The following is a 22246-nucleotide window of genomic DNA, read 5'->3' on the forward strand; positions in this document are numbered from 1 at the left end:
AGGCCTTGTCCTAAGCACTTGACATAGATTATTTCATTAATTCTTACAACAGATCTGTAGTGGAGGAACTATTGTTTCTCCCATTTTATTAATGTAAGAACAAATGAGTTTTAAAGATTGGAACATTTAAACAATATAGTCTTGGCAGGGCTAATACTGAAACCCAAGCGTGTTTGACTCCAAAGTCTGTATTTTTCACTAAGCTTCTCTTGACTATCTTTCTTCTATGAAGCCTACTGTATTCCCATTTGCAGAGATCTTTTTAACTCTTCAAAATGCACTCTGTAAATCTCAAATAATAAAATATAACAGTATTTGGAAGAAGCATAGAATTCCCCTTGTCTGTATTGACTGTTGAAATTTGAAGAGCTATGTAGAGTTCTCCATTTCTATTAATTTCTGTCAGGTGAAAAAAGTGTAGATAACATAGACAAGCAAAAATAATAAAATAATACCATCATCCATAGGTAAATACATCAGTATTTTGTTGTATTTCATTCTTGTCTCTTTTTGTAAAATATATCACAATATATGGTTTGTAAATAAGAATATACATTGCATTTTCCTTTGGCATGACTTAGTGAAAAAAATAATTTTCCCAAAGTATATAGTAGCAAAACTATTAATTTATGTCTTCTTAAGAAATCAGATTGTTAAAAAACAAAAATGCATATGTCAAATTTCAGATTGATGTTTAGAAAGTATATTTAGTTTCTTCTTTAATCTCAACTTTCCTTTGATTTACAAACAGAATATGTTTTTGGCTATCATCAATGATACTTACTCTGAAGTTAAATCTGATTTGGCCCAGCAGAAAGCTGAAATGGAACTTTCAGATCTTATCAGAAAGGTATGACAAGCCCTAATTCTCACAACTGCTTTATTTTCTACATAAAATGAGCATTGTTTCAGCCAGATTTCCACATCAAAGTTGATCCATTGTAAGGGTTTCAAGTGAAGAGTAGATTGCTACATGTCATCAATAATTTAAATGTTCTCTGTCTTAGAGCTAGAGATGGGTATGCTGCTAGCTTGGACTTAAATTCTGGGAATCTTTTATTGACCTAGAATTAAATTCTCAACAGTCTCTTGCCCTAGAATTAAAAATCTCAACAATCTCCTTTGACTCTTGAGAGCTGAGCTGCTGGTTTTACCTTTATTGTTTTGAGGACACCTCTGGTAGGCTATCATGTGCAGATCCAGAGTTCAGAATCAACTGGAAGGGAAGAACCTAAAGACATTTCTACTTTCTCTTTCTCACATACAGTTTTCAAAAAGAAGAAAAAAAAGTTTTAGAAGAGAATGTTTTGTCATTCACCCTTTATCCTTGACCTTCCAGGGAAGTTTTAAAATAATCAAAGGAAAAAGGCCACAGAGTAAGGGCCTGAGAACTTTCACTTACGCACCTTCTCAGGAAGTTGTTAAGTAAATGGAAGGGCAGGACAGGAAAGTTGGGTAGCTTTGTTCTTCTCAATGTGATTTCTTTATTTGGTTTAAAGTATAAAACTTAAGCAACAACAAATAACTACATCTAAAGCACACAGCTTGTTCCCTAACATCATTTTGCTAAGAGACCAGTGGCTCCTGGACTGTGTGATCTTTTTCTGTTGGTTTAGATCCTAAGACTGTGCTGTCTGTGAATCATGTTGAAACAGAGAACTTCCAGTTCTTAAACAAAACCCCTTGTTTCAACAGTAAATTTTGGAACACTGGAAAAAACAAAATTCAATTTAAAAAGAAATAACACACACTAAACAAATAAATAAATACTATGAAAATCTTTTCAGATCACAAAAAAAAAAAAAAAAAAAACCAAAACAACACTTGGATGGGACCTAAAATTTGAGTTATCCGGATTTTTTCAAAAACATTTTATGACATCTTAGCAAATGTCCAAGGTGTATGCAAGCAGTCCTTACTTTGCACTTCGGTTCTGAGATGCACAGGTTTCAATTATTTCATGTTCAATATGGCCAGCCTCTCTACACAGTTCCCCATTTCAGTTGTCACAGTATCTTGACTGTGAATAATACTATAAAGTGCAAACTTCCAATTTTCACAGAACATTTCAGTTATCACAGTATATTAACTGTACTGGCATAACATAAACTTCACGGCTAGCTCTTCAGTCTACAAATCGTTACATAAATAACAGATGTGTATCATAATCAGTGAGCGATAACATCCCTTCTTACAAAGTCTAGGCTAGGTCAAGGAGCACCTGCCTTTCAGTGCAGGCATAAAACATGTACTTGTGTTGCTTCTTTCTCTCTCTCTCCCTGTGAGCACCCCCATGTGATGTTTTACAAAAACATCTCAAAGGGAGAATGAGCCAGCAAAGAGGAAAGCAGAGCAAAGAAACCAAGACTGGTAACACGGAAAGTGAAGTTCAAAACAAATGTAAGAGAGTTCTAGAATAGGGAGCTGTGGGAATGCTGACACTGCTACCCTTCAAAATCTTGAATATCTGTAGAAAAAATGATATGGAGTCTAATAACCTAGTAAAGGCAAATTTATCAATGTGAATGAGGGTAGTGGTTGTGTTGGAAAGTTCCGACGAAGCGTCTCCTAGGAAGTGACGCTGGCAAACAGCGTCACATACAAGGAACTCTGGAGATATTTTACAACATTAAAAGGGCAAAGGATAAAATGTTGGGAGCTGATCCATATTAAGAAGGGATTATCAGAGCTCCTCAAGACAGAAAAGAGGCTTCCTGCATATCCTGTGACACAGGAAGAAGGGAAGCACTATTCAAACTACTCTGGGTAAAATTGTTACAAAGAAATAAGACATTTTATTTTTTAATGTTTCTAGTGTTTTAAATTTCAGTGTACTAAATAAATATTCATTTTATGTTTTTTTTAATCTCCCCATAAATTTATAACGAATGCCAAGGGAGTTTTTAACGCTTTGAATAAAAGGCTCTGTTTTTTTTTAAAGTTTATTTATTTAAGTAATCTCTACGCCCAACGTGGGGCTTAGACTCATGACCTCGAGATCAAGAGTCACATGCTCTCCTGACTGAGCCAGCCAGGTGCCCCGGTAAGATGTTTCAAAGGTCACAGAGCAGTCACAAGTTTTCCTGTTGATTATTAACATCACTTGCAGTTTCGCCTTGTGTGATCATTTTGACAGTCCTGCATGTCCGTGCAAAGCAAGATCTACACTAGTAGTTACTAGTGTAAATGAGTGGGAAAGCACATGCAAAAAAAGAGAATAAACTAAACCCAGTCGTTTCTTTTCAACAGGGCTGCCATAAAGCCTTGGTCAAACTCAAACTGAAAAAAAATACTGTGGATGACATTTCTGAGAGTCTGAGGCAAGGGGGAGGCAAGTTAAACTTTGATGAACTTCGACAAGATCTCAAAGGGTGAGAATCACACATTTTGAGGCCCTGGGAAATTCCTATATAAACATAAGTTCTTGGTGACACAGATTTACCTGGTCTGAGTACTCAGAGAAATGCTCTTTTTTTCAAAGGAGGTGTCTTTCTGGAACGTATCCTCAGAGGAGGGCTGGCCCTGATTCAGCAGTTTCCCTTTTGTTCTGCATCATGTCTCTGTGCTTGCATTGGACCATGTACATGAATGATTTCATCTGTAACCTCTCAATAATTTCAGGAAGGGCCATACTGATGCAGAGATCGAGGCAATATTCACAAAGTATGACCAAGATGGAGATCAAGAACTGACCGAACACGAACATCAGCAGATGAGAGACGACTTGGAAAGAGAGAGGGTGGGTCTCGTTTAGAGCCGGGTTTGATTCAGCCCCCACCGTGTTCCAGACACCATGCTACGTGGCGGGTTACCGAGAGTCTCTCTGTCTCTCTGCCTCTTTCTCTGTCTCTCTGTCTCAGTTTATGTAGTAGTACCCGGCATATTCCAAAAAGGATATATAACGTAATAATATGTAAAACTAGATTAGATTGACATAAATGCAAAAAATCAAAATGAAAAAAATGAGGTGAAACAAACTGAAATTAAAACTAGACTATGGGGCGCCTGGGTGGCTCAGTGGGTTAAGCCGCTGCCTTCGGCTCAGGTCATGATCTCAGGGTCCTGGGATCGAGTCCCGCATCGGGCTCTCTGCTCAGCAGGGAGCCTGCTTCCTCCTCTCTCTCTCTGCCTACTTGTAATCTCTCTCTGTCAAATAAATAAATAAAATCTTTAAAAAAAAAAAAAAAAAAAAAACTAGACTATGAAGCTAAAAATTTAAATACATATATGCTTGTTAAAGACTGAGCTACAAATTCGGCCCCAATAAGCCTTCTGGTCATCAGCTTGAAAAGGGAAACCTAGGAGTTACATACTTCACAGTGTCCATGAGAGTGAGGAAAACAAGATTGCTCAGGAGATATAAAGTTAGTTGCTCTATAAATTAACACTTATAGGGACGCCTGGGTGGCTCAGTTGGTTAAGCAGCTGCCTTCGGCTCAGGTCATGATCCCAGCGTCTTGGGATCGAGTCCCACATCGGGCTCCTTGCTCCGCAGGGAGCCTGCTTCTCCCTCTGACTCTGCCTGCCTCTCTGCCTGTGCTCGCTCTTGCTCTCTCTCTCTGACAAATAAATAAAATCTTTAAAAAAAAAAAAAAAATTAACACTTATAATAAAATAAAACTAGCAGCTGCCTTCCATCTGAGTGCTTATCATGAAATGATCTTTCATAATCAGAAAGGATAATTAAAAGCTTTTAACATTAACTTTAAAAATAAGTGACTAAACAGGGGCACCTGGGGGGCTTGGTGGGTTAAGCCTCTGCCTTCAGCTCTGGTCATGATCTCAGGGTCCTGGGATCAAGCCCCGCATCGGGCTCTCTGCTCAGCGGGGAGCCTGCTTCCCCCTCTCTCTGCCTCCCTCTCTGCCTACCTGTGATCTTTCTCTGTCAAATAAATAATATCCTAAAAAAAAAAAAAAAATGGCTAAACAAACCAAAAACATCCATGGCAATTGAGGTACAGAGAATATAGGTGAATAATATTCTATGCAAAAGTCCCTTTTCTATAAGGAGATAGTATTGAACAGCAGTTTCCAAACTGCTCCACAGAACAGTGTCAGTAGGTGGGAAACTTTACCAGGTATAGTGAAATGTGAACAGGACAGTGAATACAATCATCTTTCACTAGGCTGTTTTTAGTTAAAATTTTTATTTAAGATTATATCCTCCCTACTTTGTAGCTATTAAATGTGTTCTCTCTTTTATGAAAAGGGGATAATACATTTCTTCATTTACTTTTGTTGTTGTTTTATTTTTTAATATTCTTTCTTGTCCAAACAAGTTAGTAGTTCCATGCTGGTCATTAAAAATCTGTTTTGAAAATTGGCCAGTCCATGAAATTTAGAAGACTGGCAATCACAGTCTGGTGCTAAATGGTACATGCCCATTTGCCATTTGCTTGAGCCCACAGTGAAGCTCTGTGGGACTCGCTGTTCTCGCTCCTCACTCAGTGACCCCTTGTTCTTCAGGAGGACCTGGATCTGGATCATAGCTCTTTACCACGTCCCATGAGCAGCCGAAGTTTCCCACGAAGCCTGGATGACTCTGAGGAGGATGATGATGAAGACAGTGGGCATAGCTCCAGAAGGAGGGGAAGCATTTCCAGTGGGGTTTCTTATGAAGAGTTTCAAGTGTAAGTATTAAGGAATTGGCAGAATTGGGGCTGACAAGTTCAAAGGAGACCAAGCAGCTTCTCTTATCTCTCAGTTTGATCCTTTCCATACTAAAGAAATTCCTTATAGGAAAATCAGCAAATAAAGAAAACATTAAAATCTCTCCTAATCCCACTAAACCAAAATGCCAGTTAACATTTTGATGTCTGTATCTCTATTTACATGTGGTGTTTTTTTTTTAATATGTTTTTATTGCCGTGGCCCATGATATATCCTAAAGGATGTTCCATGTGCTTCTGAGAAGAATGTGTGTTCTGCTCTTGTTAAGTGGAGTGTTCTATAGGTGTATTTTAGGTCTAGTGGTTTATAGTGTTACTCAAATCTCCTATTTCCTTTTGTTCCACCCGTTTGTTCTATCTAGTTTTGGAAGTGGGTTATTAATGTCTCCAACTATATTGGGGCTCCTGAGTGGCTTAATCATTAAAGTGTCTGCCTTTGGCTCAGATCATGATCCCAGGGTCCTGGGATGGAGACCTGCGTCAGGCTCCTTGCTCAGCAGGGAACCTACTTCTCCCTCTCCCTCTGCATGCAGCTCCCCTTGCTTGTGCTCTCTCTGTCAAATGAATAAATAAAATCTTTAAAAAGAAAAATCTCCAACTATCATTATTAACTTGCCTCTTCTTTCTTTTCTGTAAGCTTTAGCTCTGTGTTTTTTGGAACTCTGCTGCTAGGTGTATATATGTTTACAATTGGTACCTCTTCCTAATAGATTGACCCTCTTTTCATTATAAAATGTCCTACTTTATCTCTAGTAAGATATTTTTGTTGTTTTAAAGTCATTCTTGTCTGATATTATTATAGCAACTCCAGCTTTCTTATTGTTGCTTTTTGCATGATGTATTTTTTTCCATTCTTTCATTTCCAACCTGTTTGTATCTTTGAATCTCAAGTGTGTCACCTGTAGACAGCATTTAGTTGGATCTGGTCTTTTTATCCAGTCTGATAGTCTTTGCCTTTTGATTAGAATGTTTACTTCATTTACATTTAATGTTATCATTGATACGGCTGGACTTACATCTACCATTTTATTTTTCATTTCCTATAGGCCTTATGTCTTTTTTGTTTCTCTTTTTCTCCTTTATTGCTTTCTTTTCATAAAGTGGATATTTTCTAATGTAACATTTTAATTCCTTTAATAGTTTTTTTTCATTACATTTTTCAGTTATGTTTTTAGTGGTTGCTCTAGGACTTAACCTACACAAATCAATTTATCAGAATCTACCTCAGATTTATATTAACGTAATCTGAGGAGATATAGAAATATAATTCCTATTTAACTCTGTTAACTCCTCCCCTTTATATGCCATTATTATACATATTCATCTATATATGTTAGAAATCCAGTATCACATTTTTAGAATTACCACTTCATATAAATTTATGTCCCTTAAAAGAGCTGAGACAAGAAGAGAAAGTATATATTTATAGAGTTCAGCATATTCTTTTTCGTACTTACATTTCTGGTTCTCCTCATTTGTTTCTGTGGATTCAAGTTACCATCTGGTGTCATTTTGTATTACAGTACAACTTTGATCTTACCCACCTCCTTCGTTCTGGTATTGTCAAATATTTTATTACATTTCTATGTGTTATAGGCCCAACAATACAATTGTGTACATATTGTCTTGCATAGTCCTTTTGAAATCAGTGAATGAGAAATAAAAGGAAAAGGAGTATGCATCTATATTGTCTTCTACAGTTACACAGTAACATGTTCCCGTGTTCTTTGTGTTTTCATGGGGATTCTAATTATTATCTGGATCACTTGCTTTCAGCCTGAAGAACTTCCTTTAGTATCTCTTCTAAAGCAGGCCTGCTGGGGCACCTGGGCGACTTAGTCCGTTAGGCTTCTGCCTTTGGCTCAGATCATGATCTCAGTGTTCTCAGATCAAGCCCTGTGTTGGGCTCCTAGCTCAGAAGGGAGTCTGCTTCTCCCTTCCCTTCTGCCCCTCCCCACAGCTTCTGTGCTCTCTCGCTCTCTTTAAAATCTTTAAAAATAAAAAACAAAGCAGGCCCACCAGCTTGAATTCTCTCAGTTTTTCTTTATCTAGGGATAATTTTATTTCCCCTTCCTTTTCTTCTTGTCTCCACTATTTCTGATGAGACTAAAACTTAATTTTACTGAGGTTCCCTTGTATGTGATGGGTCACTTTTCCTTGCTGCTTTTAAGATTTTGTCTGTCTTTGTCTTTCAGTATTTTGACCATGATCTGTCTGGATGTGGATCTCTTTGCAGTTATCCTGATTAAAGTTCATTAAGCTGCTGGAATATATAATATTTTTATCAAATTTAGGAAGTTTTCAACTATTATGTCCTCAATTTTTTTTTTAAGATTTTATTTATTTATTTGCCAGAGAGAGTGAGCACAGACAGGCAGGGTGGCAGCAGAGGCAGAGGGAGAAGCAGGCTCCCCACCGAGCAAGGAACCCGATGTGGGACTCGATCCCAGGATGCTAGGATCATGACCTGAGCCAAAGGCAGCCGCTTAACCAACAGAGCCACCTGGGCGTCCCGAGTCCTCAAATATTTTTTTGCTGCTTTCTCTCCTTTCTTTCTGGGAGTTCTATCCTATGTATGTACTGCTGTCCCACGTCTTTCTTCACTCTTTTTTCTCTCTGCTCTTCAGATTACATAGTTTCTGTCCATCTGTCTTGAAGTGCTGATTCTTTCTTCTGCCAGCTCAAATCTGCCGTTGAAACCCAACCTTTAGTGACTTTTTCATTTATTGTACTTTTCAACTCGAGAATTTCTCTTAGTTTCCTTGAAATAATCTGCATCTCTTTGTTGATATTCTCTATTTGATGAGACAATGACATCATACTGTCTATGTTTTTAAGCCTGATTTCCTTTAGTTCTTTGAATATATTTATAATAGCTACTTTGAGCTCTTTGTCTACTAAATCTATCTGGGCCCCCTTATAGGCAGTTTCTATTGCCTCATTTTTCTTATGTATATGTATGGGTCACATTTTTTCTGTTGTTGTTTTTTGGCATGGAGATATTAAATATATATTATAGCAGTTTAGAATACTAATTTTCTTTCCTCCCCTACCCCCAGGCTTATTGTATTTGCTGTTTGCATGCTTGTTTTTTAATGAAGTCTGTACCCCCCACCCCACACTGTGAAACTTCTGATGTTGCTTCTCAGAGGGCACAGTCGTGACCACGTGACCAGACACGTCTTGAAAAGACAGTGCTTTTAGCAGGGCTCCTCTCATTGTCGTTCCCGATCTCTCTGTGAAGCTTTCCACCTCTGTTGATATTACTTCCAACTCTTAGCTTCCACTAACTGTTGGCTGGTTGGTCTGTTTTCAGTAATGCCTCAGGATATAAGCTGTTCCACACTCTGACCCAGTTCAATCCAGGCCCCTTTGCAGGGGTAGTTACTGAAGCCAGTCTTTAGCAGTCTTCTTAGCTGTCTCTTTCCCTGGTTCTTTCTGGTAAACTAGCTGGTAAACAATTTACCTTTTTATCTCATGGGGTGACCAACCTCATCTTAACAATCTCCATTTGGAGGAACACTCTTAGGCTTAGCACTTTGTTCCACATAAAGCATTTCTCTTGGAGGAAGCTTTGGAGCCCTGTGTTCTGTGACCTGACTCTCCTCCCAGGCAAAACCTCTGTACCACAGCCTCAGAGCTAGGGGCAGGGACTGCTTCCCAAAGTGATACCCCTGTTTCATGAATAAGCCACTGGGCTAGGATGGCAGCCTTCAGTCTTCTCAGCTTTCCTGTCCTGGCATGGAAACTCCACCCTACAGTTGTCAGTTGGGTAGAAAAAGAGAACCTCATTCCTCTCAGCCACTCTTGCCTTAGATTAGATCCTCTGCAACCTGGATTTGGAGAGGAGAAATGCAACAGCCTGCCCCTCCCTGGGGGATCCCATAGCCCCCCACTGGGAGTTGAAGGGAGTGGGGGCCCTGTGTCCATTGCCAAACCAAACTGGAGTGACACTTCTGTCACAGTGAACTGGGGAAGACAGAGAGGGAGCAGACTGTAGTTCACATGTCATAGACTCTCACTCCTCTTACTAAAATCCAGTGGATTTTCTTAGATAAATGCTTCTTCATTTGCTGTATACTCTTAAGAAGATTTACAGAATTTTGAAAAAAGAATTTAAAGAATTTTCAATAGCTATGGTTGTTTCTCTGGGGAGAGTACCTATAGAGCCCTCATGGCATCATTCCAGAAGTTGTCTCCTATTTCTGTGTTTTTAAAGCATTTACATAACTTTTTATTCAAATCATTAGTGAGCAGTGTTTTCTAGCTACTTTATTTACTTAATATATTGTGAACATTATTATTTCATTAAATATTCCATCACCATATAATTTCTGGTGTCTCCTTGGAATTCCATTTTATGGATGAACAAGAACATATTTGAATGATTCTCTGTTAATTATGATCATTTTTTTTTTAAAGATTTTATTTATTTATTTATTTATTTGAGAGAGCAAGAGAGAGAACACAAGCAGAGGGGAGGGGCAGAGGGAGAGAGAGAAGCAAACTCCCCAGTGAACAAAGAGCCTGATGCGGGGCTCAATCCCAGGACCCCAAGATCATGACCTGATTCCAAAGCAGACACTTAACCAAGAGGCACCCAGGTGCCCCTAATGTAACTATTTTCAGTGAACTACTATTAATAAGCAGAACTCTAATGAGTATGCTGATAGCCCAAAAAAAAATCACACATATACATAGTTCCTTCGGAAATTTTCCCAAAAATGGAACATTGGAATAAAAGTTAAGCATATATTTTTAAAACTTCTAATACAGTGTTGACTTGCAGAAAAGTTGTGCCAGTTAGCATTCCCATCAGCAATATGTGAGTTTATCACTAAAGTCTGAGACTGCTTAGAATGTGTTTCAGATTATCATGTTGTTTAAGAAAAGAAACCTCAGCACGTCCATCTGAAAAGCCAACTGGGTGGCTTTGACCTGCTCCCCTGCGGTTTCCCACAGCCTGGTGAGACGAGTGGACCGCATGGAGCACTCCATCGGCAGCATCGTGTCCAAGATAGACGCCGTGATCGTGAAGCTGGAGATCATGGAGCGGGCCAAACTGAAGAGAAGGGAAGTGTTGGGAAGGCTGCTGGATGGGGTAGCAGAGGTAAGTGGTCATGTGACACAGAAACACTGATTCAGTAAAATATCAGGGTATCCTATCTTGTAACCTTTAATCTGAGACGTTTTTTGAGATGTCTGTGTAACTGCAGATCAGGGCAATCAGATGATAATCTGGAGCTGTTAACGTAATACCGCAAGCACTAAGGCTTCTGCCTTCCCTGAATGGTAGAATGAAGCAAAAAAGTTACTCCAGTAGCTCAGGGAATTGCTATGTATGCTCTAAATTGCTGGTGTCACTTAATGAGAGATAATTTGGCTCCTTACTTTCCTAGGGCAACCTCTAAGCACAAAAGTATGTGTCGACCTACACCCAACATGGTGGTCTCTTTTTCCTTTATTAGGATGAAAGACTGGGTCGTGACAGTGAGGTGCACAGGGAGCAGATGGAACGGCTGGTGCGGGAAGAGCTGGAACGCTGGGAATCGGATGATGCGGCTTCCCAGATAAGTCATGGTTTAGGCACACCCCTGGGACCGAATGGTCCACCTCGCCCCAGAAGCTCCCGCCCTTCTTCCTCCCAGTCTGCAGAAGGATTAGAAGGTGCAGGTGCAAATGGGAGTTCCAGTATCCACGTCTAGGACGTGTGTTAGGATGTGTTCCTAATTGGTGAGAAAGGGGCTGTGTTGCGTTGGCAGAACAAGTACACTATTTATATGCCCCGCCCACCATGCAATGCTGGTCTTTGTGACCAGCTGTTAATGCTTTTGCACTTTAATTTATTTTAGATAAACCTTGCCCATGGATCAATGAAGATTTTTTTTCTTCATGTAAGAAATCTGGGTGTAAATATTGAGTCTAGAAAAAAAGTCTTTGTAAAGTATTTGGAGTGGTATGCCTACTTGCTCCCGTGGGTGAGTCTTCTCAGTTGACAATGAAGTAGCCTTTAAAGTGAGGGGAGACCTGTTGGAACTCCTATCGGAGTTTTACTTCCAATCACAGAAATCAGTATTGGCATTTTTGCCCAGTGTGTGGAGGGAAAGTAGGGGCATTCTTTCCCACTCAGGCTTAGCTCATGGACGTAATATAACACTTTCTTTTAAGAAAGGAGCCTGTTATTTCAACTACCTTCCTGGGGTAAACTTTTCTAAAAGATGAGCTGGAAAAGAACTCCAAACCAGAGAATGGATATGTAGTCATTATGCTAGAATTTGTATGAATGGTTAAGATAAATGTTGAATAATGTGCTATTTTTTTTTTGTTACTGTATCTGATGTCTGTGGGAATAACTGTTTGACTTATTCACAATATTTTTGCTCTGAACTGCAGGAAGCCAAAAGTGACTGATTGTGGGTTAATATGTCATCTCTAACCATAACGTGGGAAAATTGGAAAGAGCCCAATCACTGAGTTTTACTTAGTCTAATAATTAGTTTTATATGAAGGTTTGTCCATATATTCTCTTCCTAGGTGGCCCAGCTTATTTGCAACTGATTTTAATGTTGTAACTAATCTGTAACTAAATGTTTTAAGTATGTACCGAAGGTTTTAGCTCAGCAGATATGTTCATTTTACACAAAAATTTAAAGGAGTTTTGAAATGCATACATAAATATTATAAAACTAAAGTTTGAGTTTTATGATGTTTTGAGAATATAAAACTCAAATGCTCTTTTTTTTTATGAGAGAGAGGGAGGGACAGAGCAACAGGGAGAGGGAGAACCTTAAGCAGGCTCCAAGCTCAGCAGAGAGCCCAACACAAGGTTCAGTCTCTTGACCCTGAGATCATGACCTGAGCCAAAATCGAGAGTTGGACATTTAACCAACTGAGCCACCCAGGCACCCTTAGAACTCAAATACTCTTGATCCTGCATCTCAGAACTAGAATTTTTCATCTAAATGGAGCTCAGTTTAATCAATTTTCTGGTATTGAAAATTTCATTAACAAAACGTATCAGCCAAAGTTCGAGTTTGCAGCAGGTTTTTTTTCCCCCATTAAGAGAGGATCTCTCACCAAATTAATGGAGAAGAAATCTATTTCTCAATAAAAAATAAAGATCTTATTTTTCAAAAGTGTTGAATGAGGTGACTGTGAGCTAATGGGACAAGCAAGAGAGAATGCAACGTTGGTGAGTTAACTCCGACTCGGAGAACAGGAGAAGAGAGGCCCATGTTTTAGTGCCTTGTTTTGAATTCTCACATTGTTCATGTAATGGGTAGAATATGTCAGTCAAATCTTCAATGAAAACATAAGCGAACAAATCTTTTAAAGCTAGCTTCCAGAGAAGTGATATACATTGGGTTTCCTTAACAGGATTTCTCCTGGCTTTCTTTCGAATATGCTACACAAAGTTCTTTATTACTAGGTACTAAAGTTTGCATTCCAGGGATACTGAGTGCACGTGTTTATGTCTGTGTACCGTGTTGTCACATGTAAACAAACTTCAGTTTGAAGTGCAGCCATTATGTGGTATCCATGTGCATTGACCATGTGCCATAAGTCAGTTATGGTCACTAGAAAGTCTTCTTATGTACTTCTTATTATACTGTTCCTCATTTCACCTGTAAGATTTTACAAAATCCCTTTTACCTGTAAGTTACATATTTTTTTTCTCTTTAGTCATGGAGCATTCCCTTCTCATCCCTCTCCTATCAACCTCCCCTCTGTATTTGTGTTATTAAGATGTTACATACGCAAGTCTCTCGACAGTTGAGAACTTCATTAATGTGTGATATTGAGCACTTTACTTCTCAATAAAGACTTGGTATAATAACAGATGTGATAGTGGTCTATTTCCTAAGTAGAAGCATCTGGGTAATTTGTATCACATGAGACTTATTAGTAAAGGCTTAGACTTTGAAAAAGGCATCTTCGTTTTTTTATATCCCAGGAACTCTATGATTGACACATGACTTCTTCTGCTGAATGTGCTTCTAGGAGGTTATTCTAAGAATTGTGTAGTATTTCCTACTGTGCAGCTACCACATTTTACTTAATGCTTTTCTGTAGTGAAGAGTTGGCTCTAATATTTCTGTTATTTGAAAACTTTGAACATAATTCCCTCATTGGCTTTTCGTGAGTTCCTCCGTATAGAACAGGAGTTGGAGTGTTGAATGCCAGGTCTACAAATATTTATTTTTTTAATTATATTTATTTGGCAAAGAGAGAGAGAGTGCATGAGCAGGCAGGAGGGGCAGAGAGAATCTCAAGCAGACTCTGCACTGAGCGCAGAGCCCAGTGCAGGGCTTGATCCCAGGACCCTGAGATCATGACCTGAGCCGAAATCAAGAGTAGAACATTTAACTGTCTGAGCCACCCAGGCGCCCCTATAAATACTTAATTTTATTCAGAACTGTCAGATTCCCCTCCGGAATGACTGCACCAGTCTACAATTCCACAATGTGCATGAGATAACCAGTTTTATGCATACCCTCACCAGCATCCCTATCATCTAGCTTCCTACTTTTTTTAATAGCATGGTTTTAAAGTAAGGTTTCATTTTATTTTGCATTTCTCTGATTCCTAATTCCTAAGGTTATACATTCCCTCACATAATTGTTCAACATTTGGGTTTCCCTTTTGGTAAGTTGCCTGTTCAAACTTTAAAATCTTACACTTTGATCTACTGGGAAACACGTTATGTTTTTGTTCATTGCTTATTTTCCTACTGGGTCATGGCCTTTTTGTTGATTTGCCAATCAACAAATCAAGTTCCTTGTTGTATGGTTTAAGTATTAATCCCTTACCAGTTTTGGACTCTTACTAGTATCTCTCATCCAACTGATAACTTTGTCAATATTTCCTTGGTTTTTATATTTAAAAAAATCCATCAATTTATCTTGCCTTATTGTGTTAGGAATTTTGAGACCTTTGTATGGTGAAAAGCTTTTATTTATTAAACTTACAGTTTTACCTTTCACATTTAATACCTTGTATAAGGTAACCTTGTGTAAGGCCCACAGGTGTTTTCTCCATACAGTGAGCCAGTTTTGCCAATATTCTCTATTAAGTAAGTTACTTTACCTTGTTAGTTCATGATGTCTTTTCTGTTTCATGTATAAATATGTGGGTTTTTTTTTTAACTTTTTAGCCTTTTACAAATTGATCTATGAATGTTCTTGCACAACTTTTATTATTAGGACTCTATAGTATGTGTTTGTATGTGATAAGATCTTTTCCTTTTCTTTTTTTTTCAGAATTGTGCTATTATTGTGAACCTTTATTTTTCCATGCAAGTGCCCAGACAGATTTGGTGGGTTCCTATGGAGGTGGAGGGTGTACAGAGAGAAAAAGTTCCCCCTGGAATTTTATTGGAATTGCATTGAATTTATTTACTTATTTTTAAAGATTTTATTTATTTATTTGACAGAGAGAGATGACAAGCAGGCAGAGAGGCAGGCACAGAAAGAGGAGGAAGCAGGCTGCTTGCCGAGCAGAGAGCCCGATGCGGGGCTCGATCCCAGGACTCTGAGATCATGACCTGAGCTGAAGACAGTGGCTTAACCCACTGAGCCACCCAGGCGCCCCTGAATTTATTTTTTTTTAAGATTTTACTTATTTATTTGACAAAGAAATCACAAGTAGGCAGAGAGGAAGGCAGAGAGAGGGGGAAGTAGGCTCCCTGCTGAGCAGAGAGCCCCGTGCGGAGCTCCATCCCAGAACCCTGAGATCATGATCTGAGCTGAAGGCAGAGGCTTAACCCACTGAGCCACCCAGGCACCCCAGAATTGCATTGAATTCATTGATTATTTTAGGGAGAACTGACATCTTAACACTATCAGGAACTGTTCTTTCTTTATTCGGAACTTCCTTAGTGTCCTTTAAGTGTCTTTTAAAATTTCTTAAAGATCTTATGCATTTTTAAAAGTTTTATTGGTACTATGAGAATCTATTATATTTTCTAGTTGCTTATTGCTGATATGAAGAGAAACTACAGATGTTCTGTAAATTAATCTTACATACATCACACGTGTCGAACTCCTTTACTAACTCTAATGGATTCTGTATTGGTTCTTTGGGTTTTCTGGGGAGGAGAGCAGCTCATTTGTAAGTAAAGACAGTCCTGTGTTGGAGAGAAGCAGTGAGAGTATTCATGCTTATTTTGTTTCTGGTATTAATGGGAATGTGTTTTAGTGTCCTAAAACAAAAGCCAAGAAAGGACTTGAGTCCCGGTAGTTTATCGGGGAGGTGATACTACACAACTAGAGCAGGAGACGGAGAGTGAGCCAGGAAAGGAGGAAATGCCAGTTAACGTACAGGTGTGTTATGGAAGGTGCCTCTGGAGGCAACGGGAGCTCAGTTCCACCTCTGAGGGCACTACAGAATGCCTCCCATAGTTCTCTGTCGGAAGAGCCTAAGGCCGGAGTTTAATCCATTGGCTCTGGTCCCTGTTGGTGGAAGGGTAGACACCCCCCACACTCTCTGGCTATGCTTGCACTCAGGCCAGCAGGTTCTTAGCTTTGGAAGCCTGACAGCAGCAAAAAGTGAAGAGATCCGTGGTGCAGGCTTGAGGCGGGGTGTTGGCAGCATTATCCGAGCTCACACGCAGCTATCGCAGCCAAAATCGGAGACGCAGAGGAGACCTGCCACAGGGCACCAAACGCATCTCTCATCCACTCCTGGCACCACTCAGATCCACTCATGACAATGTTAAGTCCACCCTGGGTTTTTTTGAGGGAGGCCATTATACGCTCTAATCTCTAGAGCGTATAACTCAAGAGGGTTAGTGGAACTTGCCGGTCCCCATTGCTGCTGCTCACAAGTCCAAAACTATTTACCTCCTCTCCCAGACTTCCTAGAGTTTCCTCATTCTTGGCCAGTACTTCACCTGTACTGCACTGCGGGTTTGGTGCAGTGATAACACCCTCGTTGGGGGTTCAAAGCCCTCATCCTTTATCAAGCTGTGGTGGTTCTGCCTGCCTGTTGAGGGAAACCACTGAGCACGGAAACACCAGGTTATCTCTGTGAATTCTCTGCCCTGTTAGATAGCGGTTAAGTCTCGCCTCTCAACACAGATGACCAGTGTGATACCCGCTTTCTTTGCCTACTGTTCACCAGTGTGCAAATCTCCAAGTGTGTATGTGGCAGACAGTTTCAGGTGTGGTGGAACCCTCACTGTTTTCCCAAGTAGAAGTGTCCACCCCCGCCCCCCCCCCCCCGAGGATTTGCGAGCTCCTCTACAGTAGAGCTGACAGCTGTAGACAGGAAGCATAAATTGTGCAAATGGTCCCAAGGAATGATGCTGAGAAAACCCAAGATCACTGGCGTGTGGACCGGTATACCATCACTGCTGGGAGCAAGAACTCCTGGTTTACTCCAGGGGCCTGCAAACTTTCCGTAATGGGCCAGAGAGTAAGTATTTTAGGCTTTATGGGTCATAACGGTCTCTGTCACAACTGCTTGGCCGTCATAATGCAAAAGCAGCCATAGACAATACAAATACAAATGTGTGTGACTGTGTTCCAATAAAGTTTTATTTACAAAACCAGGTGGTGGGCCGGATTTGGCCTGCAGGCCATGGTTTGCCAACCCTGGGTTTAATGCATGGAACATACTCCAGAAGATGGTGTTCTCATCCCCGCCAAGGGTATCATCCATGAACCAGCACTGAGATGATGCTAACAACCTGTATTGATGTCCTATGGGGTGTAGCAGGAATAGCTACTGTGTACTGAGGGCATCGTAGGAGCCAGGTGCTTCTAGGCCCTTTACATGCATTCCCCTATTCCACCGTCACACCTCCACAGAGGTAACTAACAGGGTCCCTATTTTATGGGTAAGAGGCTGAGTTAGTTACATACAGATGACATGAAGTCAGTCTGAATCCAAGTCACAAACGTGGTGAATGGAACATGACAAGGAGGGAAGGAAGGACATCTACCTGAGTAACTGTAGAGATAAAAAGGCCCCGGGTTGGGATGCATGGGTGGTTCAGTTGGTTAAGCGGCTGCCTTTGGCTCAGGTCACAATCCCAGGGTCCTGGGATCAAGTTCCGCATCAGGCTTCCTGCTCAGCCAGGAGCCTACTTCTCCCTCTCCCGCTCTCCCTGCTTATGCTTGCTCTCTCTCTCTGTCAAATAAATCAATCTTTTAAAAAAAAGAGTTACTTCAACTTAGAATGTAAGTATCTTGTGTTCATAGTCCTCAGTGGGGACAAAAAGTAGGCTGCAATATGTGAGTCAACCATTTTTTTTAAAATGTATGTACCAAGAGACAGAAGGCCAGGAGGTACAGCAAAACAGGAGAACTAGGTTTGGTGAGGTTCCAGGTTTTCTTTCCTTGGGATCTTTATTCCACTGAGATTAAACAAACACGTGATAGTGAGGAGGGTACAGTTGGTCTCCTGCATTGTCTTGGTGACAAAGAGCTCTCACAACTATTCCGCTCAGCTTGACACACATTCCTACGGATGTAGTAGACATTATTTGAATTAATCTGAAATCCTAATTCTGTCCAAGGAAGCTTTTGATCTCAGTTTCACACCTGAGAGAAGAATGTCACAAGTAAACAGCTATTATAACATTTTACTGTTTAAATTAATGAATCAGTCCTCTGGCTTATCAATCCCCTTCTGAGGATGGCCAGTGTGAATCAATTCCTCGGAGCATAACACTACTACTTACATGCACTGGGGGGAAAAAAAGCCCAATTCCTAAACATGCAAAACAGGCCCTCCCACAGACTCTGTGAGGCCTGATCTCAACTGGTGGCTAGATCTCTTAAGGGAGAGCCAAGTACTAAGAAGCGATATATTTGTCCTATCATGCAGAAACAGAGTCTCAATATAATACCTTGAAAAATATCTTAGCAAAATTACCAGCAAATTTCTTAGAAATCTGGTTCATCAACACTTTTAAGTATGGTTTCACATGACGCAGGAGTGACAACTGTTCACACCAAGGCTCTTCGCAAATCTGGCCTGCGGCCCGATCTGGCTCACACTGCCCATATTGGATAGCCTCAAGCTAAGAATAGTTTTTACATTTTTCAAGAACGACTTTCACATTTTTAAGAGGTCATTTTAAAAGAAAAAAAAGACAAAGACTACAAAATATTTATTGGATCCCTTCACAGATAAAGCCTGTCACCCCTCGTCTATAGGAAGAGAGCACCCTGCTTGGTCCTACCCCAACGAAATGTAAAAAGAATACTCAAAGCTAACCAGGAGAACAGGTCAAAGGCCAACCTTTCAAACAGAAAGAAGGAAGCCCTCCTCGATCTTAGCAACTTTGAGTATAAATCTGCATAAATAAGATTCCAATTATTTTGGTAACAATTCAAATGAAAGAAATTACAGTATTATACCAAAGCACATAGCTGAAGTTGAAAAAAGCAAACTGGATAGCTGCTCTTCTTGAAGCTAGTTGGAAAACGGACAATTCAATATAAACAACCATGTAATTTAAAATGCTAAAGCTAATTCTCATTTTACAGCTGACAGAGGAATTCAGAGAATGTAAGGATGTATGAAAAAAAACCCATAAAATGAAAAATAAATAGCAAGAATTACTTAATCTTTATGATTTCTATCGAAGGTAGGTAAAGCAATAGTAGCACCATAAAAACAGAATTGATCAAACCAGGACACTAAAAACAAGGACATATAAAATTGTGTAACTTTGAAAATATTTATTCATTGCATATTCATTGTATCATATTGGTGGGCCTATAAAATTATTTTACTCAAACTTTATTTTCAAAAATAACTTTTGGAATGCACCCCATGAAGCTTGTTTGGATTATCTGTGTATACACAAGCAATGGGTTGTAAAGCAAAGTATACTTCTTGCCATGGACGCCGGCCAAAAGTGTGAATGTTGCAATGACTCAGAAGTACTCACAAGCCAATGGCTTTCTAATAATTCTACTGCTACGCCCAAAGGAAAATTCCTTAGACACAGTAGAGCAAGAGGTATCATAAGACACTGTACAATTCTTCCCTGAAATGCAAGATAAGACACAAAGTACAGAATTTCTACAAAGACCTCCAGTAGGACTCATACTCCAAGATGCTGATCCTCACATATTTCTGGGACAGTCATAAAGTTCTTGCATATTATCATGACCATGAAGAATGGCTTCCAAGATGGAGAAACAGATGAGCAGGTACACGGCCTCTTCAACAACTCACTTTAGGCCACCATGAGAGCAATGGAAGGAGTCTAAGTAGTAGCTAACACTTTTCATTTATTCCTGAGGTTTCTTTTATTTTAAACCAAATTAATTCATCCTCTCCATTATAGATGAGTTCTTCTGACATCCAAGAAAATAAAAACAAAATTCAAAATATAGACATAGTCTGAAGTAAGTATCTTTAAATGAATATGTCCTGCCTTATAGGACTTACATTTACTTTTACTTTAAAAAAAATCTTCCTTAACTTAAAAATGGTGAAGATGGCAAATTTCATGTTATGTGTTTCTTATCATAGTAATTAAAAACAATTATGTAGGGTGCCTGGGTGGCTCAGTGGATTAAGCCTCTGCCTTCGGCTCAGGTCTTGATCTCAGGGTCCTGGGATCAAGTCCCGCATCGGGCTGTCTGCTCAGCAGAGAGCCTGCTTCCCTCTCTCTCTCTCTGCCTGCCTCTCTGCCTACTTGTGATCTCTGTCTGTCAAATAAATAAATAAATAAAATCTTTAAAAAAAAATTATGTAGAAAAGTATATTGTAATAGAAACAGATAAGCATAATAGGATGCATTTTTAAATTCTTTTTAAAAAGAGGTACCAATATATTTGGCTGTTTTGTTTCTTCTTCAAGTGTATTTTGTTCATAAAATACAGATATATATTATTCTCTGTAAAATGAGGGAAGAGTGTTTACAGAGAAGTCTGAGAAGTCAGGGTTCTATACCAAGAACAGGAAAAACTGATTAACCCTCACGGTCACATAATAAAAGAGTGTGTTATCATATGTTACAAGATGACACATCAATCAAATGTCATTTTTAAAAAGTTTTTTAGAAATATGCTATGTCCCTAGACTGACATCGCGCCAATATAGCAGGGCTCCCACTAACACTGACTGATACTCGAAGATGAGCAGTCACGACGAGTCTGCACCAGTGATCCTCAGGCTCACTTAATTCCTAGGGATACTGACTAGTGTTGACTTTTTATAAAAGGTGGGCTAGTTGCAATGTGATCTCCTGAAACAGATCCTGGAATAAAGCATGTTAGTATGAAAGTGGTGAAGTCTGAATAAAGAGCGTGGTTTAAATAGTAACAACATATAATGTTAATTTCTTTCTTCTGATACATGCAGTGGTCTATAAATGTTACCATTAAGGAAAGCTGGGCAAAGGGCCCATGGGAACTCTTCCATACTATCTTTGTAACTTTTCTCTAAATCTAAGATCATTCCAAAATTAACATTTCCCTAAAGGGGGGCAGGAGGGACTTAAAATAAGGGTGTAACTGTGCACACAGGGCCACAAAACTCAGCTGTCACGATGTGTGATAACAGCAACAGAGAGGAGTATGCCAGCGTCATTTCAGAAACAGCCCAGAGAGAAGGAAGTGGTGATGGGGACGGGGTGCGAGGGGGGCTTTTGTGGGCCCATCATGTTCTGTTTCTGCCCCTAGGTTCTGTAGTTGCACCTGCGTGTTCCTTTTACGATAATTCACTGGACTCGACCTTTCCCTATGTTACCCTGCCATTAAAAAAGTGAAGAAATTCTTCCCCGGTACCGATAAAGGTTAGAATGAAGGGAGAATCTGGGACTAAGAGATGTCTATGTGGGAATGCAGACATCTGCATGGGGGCGGTTATGACAGGGTATTCTAAATTCAAGTTTTCGGAGCCGGGAAGGATCTTGGTGGTCCCCAGGTCCTGGCACAGACCATTCTATCTGGAGCAGCCCCAGAAGCGCTGACGCAGCCAGGCGCACAGGGTGCCGTTGTGACACGCACGCAAGTCACAAACCCCTGACCTGCCCCAGCATGGCTGTGAACCGCAGGCCCTCCACACCTGGTCCAGAGGCTAGCTGAGCCCCCTGTTGTGTTCTGATTCCACAACAGAGCCATCACAGTAAGTTCTCATAACCTTCAAAGGCTCAGCAAAGCTGCTTCTCTCATAACAGCTGTTTTTACCCCATCAATCACACCGGGTTCTTCCAACACTGTGTAGACTTCATACTTCCACCGCTGCATCTCTGTGTTTGTTGTTACTGTTTACTAAGTAACGGCAGATCCTAGATTTGAACAGTGGTGGAACTGGAGGGCAATGAACCTCTACTTGTTTTAAAGATGAGGAAATTGGTGTCACAGATGTTCAGAACCCGTCACTAGTTCCTAGAATTCAATTCTTTATTAGGTCGTCAAATTAACCTAGATGCTTCCCCCGTAGTTACTGTGTGATTAGATGAACTGATATGCAGTTCCTCACAGCACTAGTTTATGACCTAGGTTCTTTTGTGTATAACTCAGTTCATAGTGGTGTCTGTGGTTGTCTGTGCTGAAAATAATTCTTGCTGAACGGTACAATGCCAAAGGAAAAGACAACAGAAACACGTC

The 22246-nt window shown here is 40.0% G+C and overlaps 1 protein-coding gene across 1 annotated transcript in view; it reads left to right on the forward strand.

Annotated features, from left to right (window-relative positions):
• Window positions 1-13508, forward strand: part of PKD2 (polycystin 2, transient receptor potential cation channel) — a 62501-nt gene extending 48993 nt beyond the window's left edge. The window contains exons 10-15 of the mRNA XM_059375648.1: window positions 752-850; window positions 3250-3371; window positions 3622-3739; window positions 5467-5630; window positions 10632-10779; window positions 11138-13508. Of these exons, the coding sequence (XP_059231631.1) occupies window positions 752-850; window positions 3250-3371; window positions 3622-3739; window positions 5467-5630; window positions 10632-10779; window positions 11138-11374 (888 nt within the window). The 3' untranslated portion in view covers window positions 11375-13508. The remainder of the gene's footprint in view (window positions 1-751; window positions 851-3249; window positions 3372-3621; window positions 3740-5466; window positions 5631-10631; window positions 10780-11137) is intronic.
• The last annotated feature ends 8738 nt before the right edge of the window (window positions 13509-22246 follow it).

This window comes from Mustela nigripes, chromosome 1, assembly GCF_022355385.1.
Source record: "Mustela nigripes isolate SB6536 chromosome 1, MUSNIG.SB6536, whole genome shotgun sequence".
Lineage (NCBI taxonomy): Eukaryota > Metazoa > Chordata > Mammalia > Carnivora > Mustelidae > Mustela > Mustela nigripes.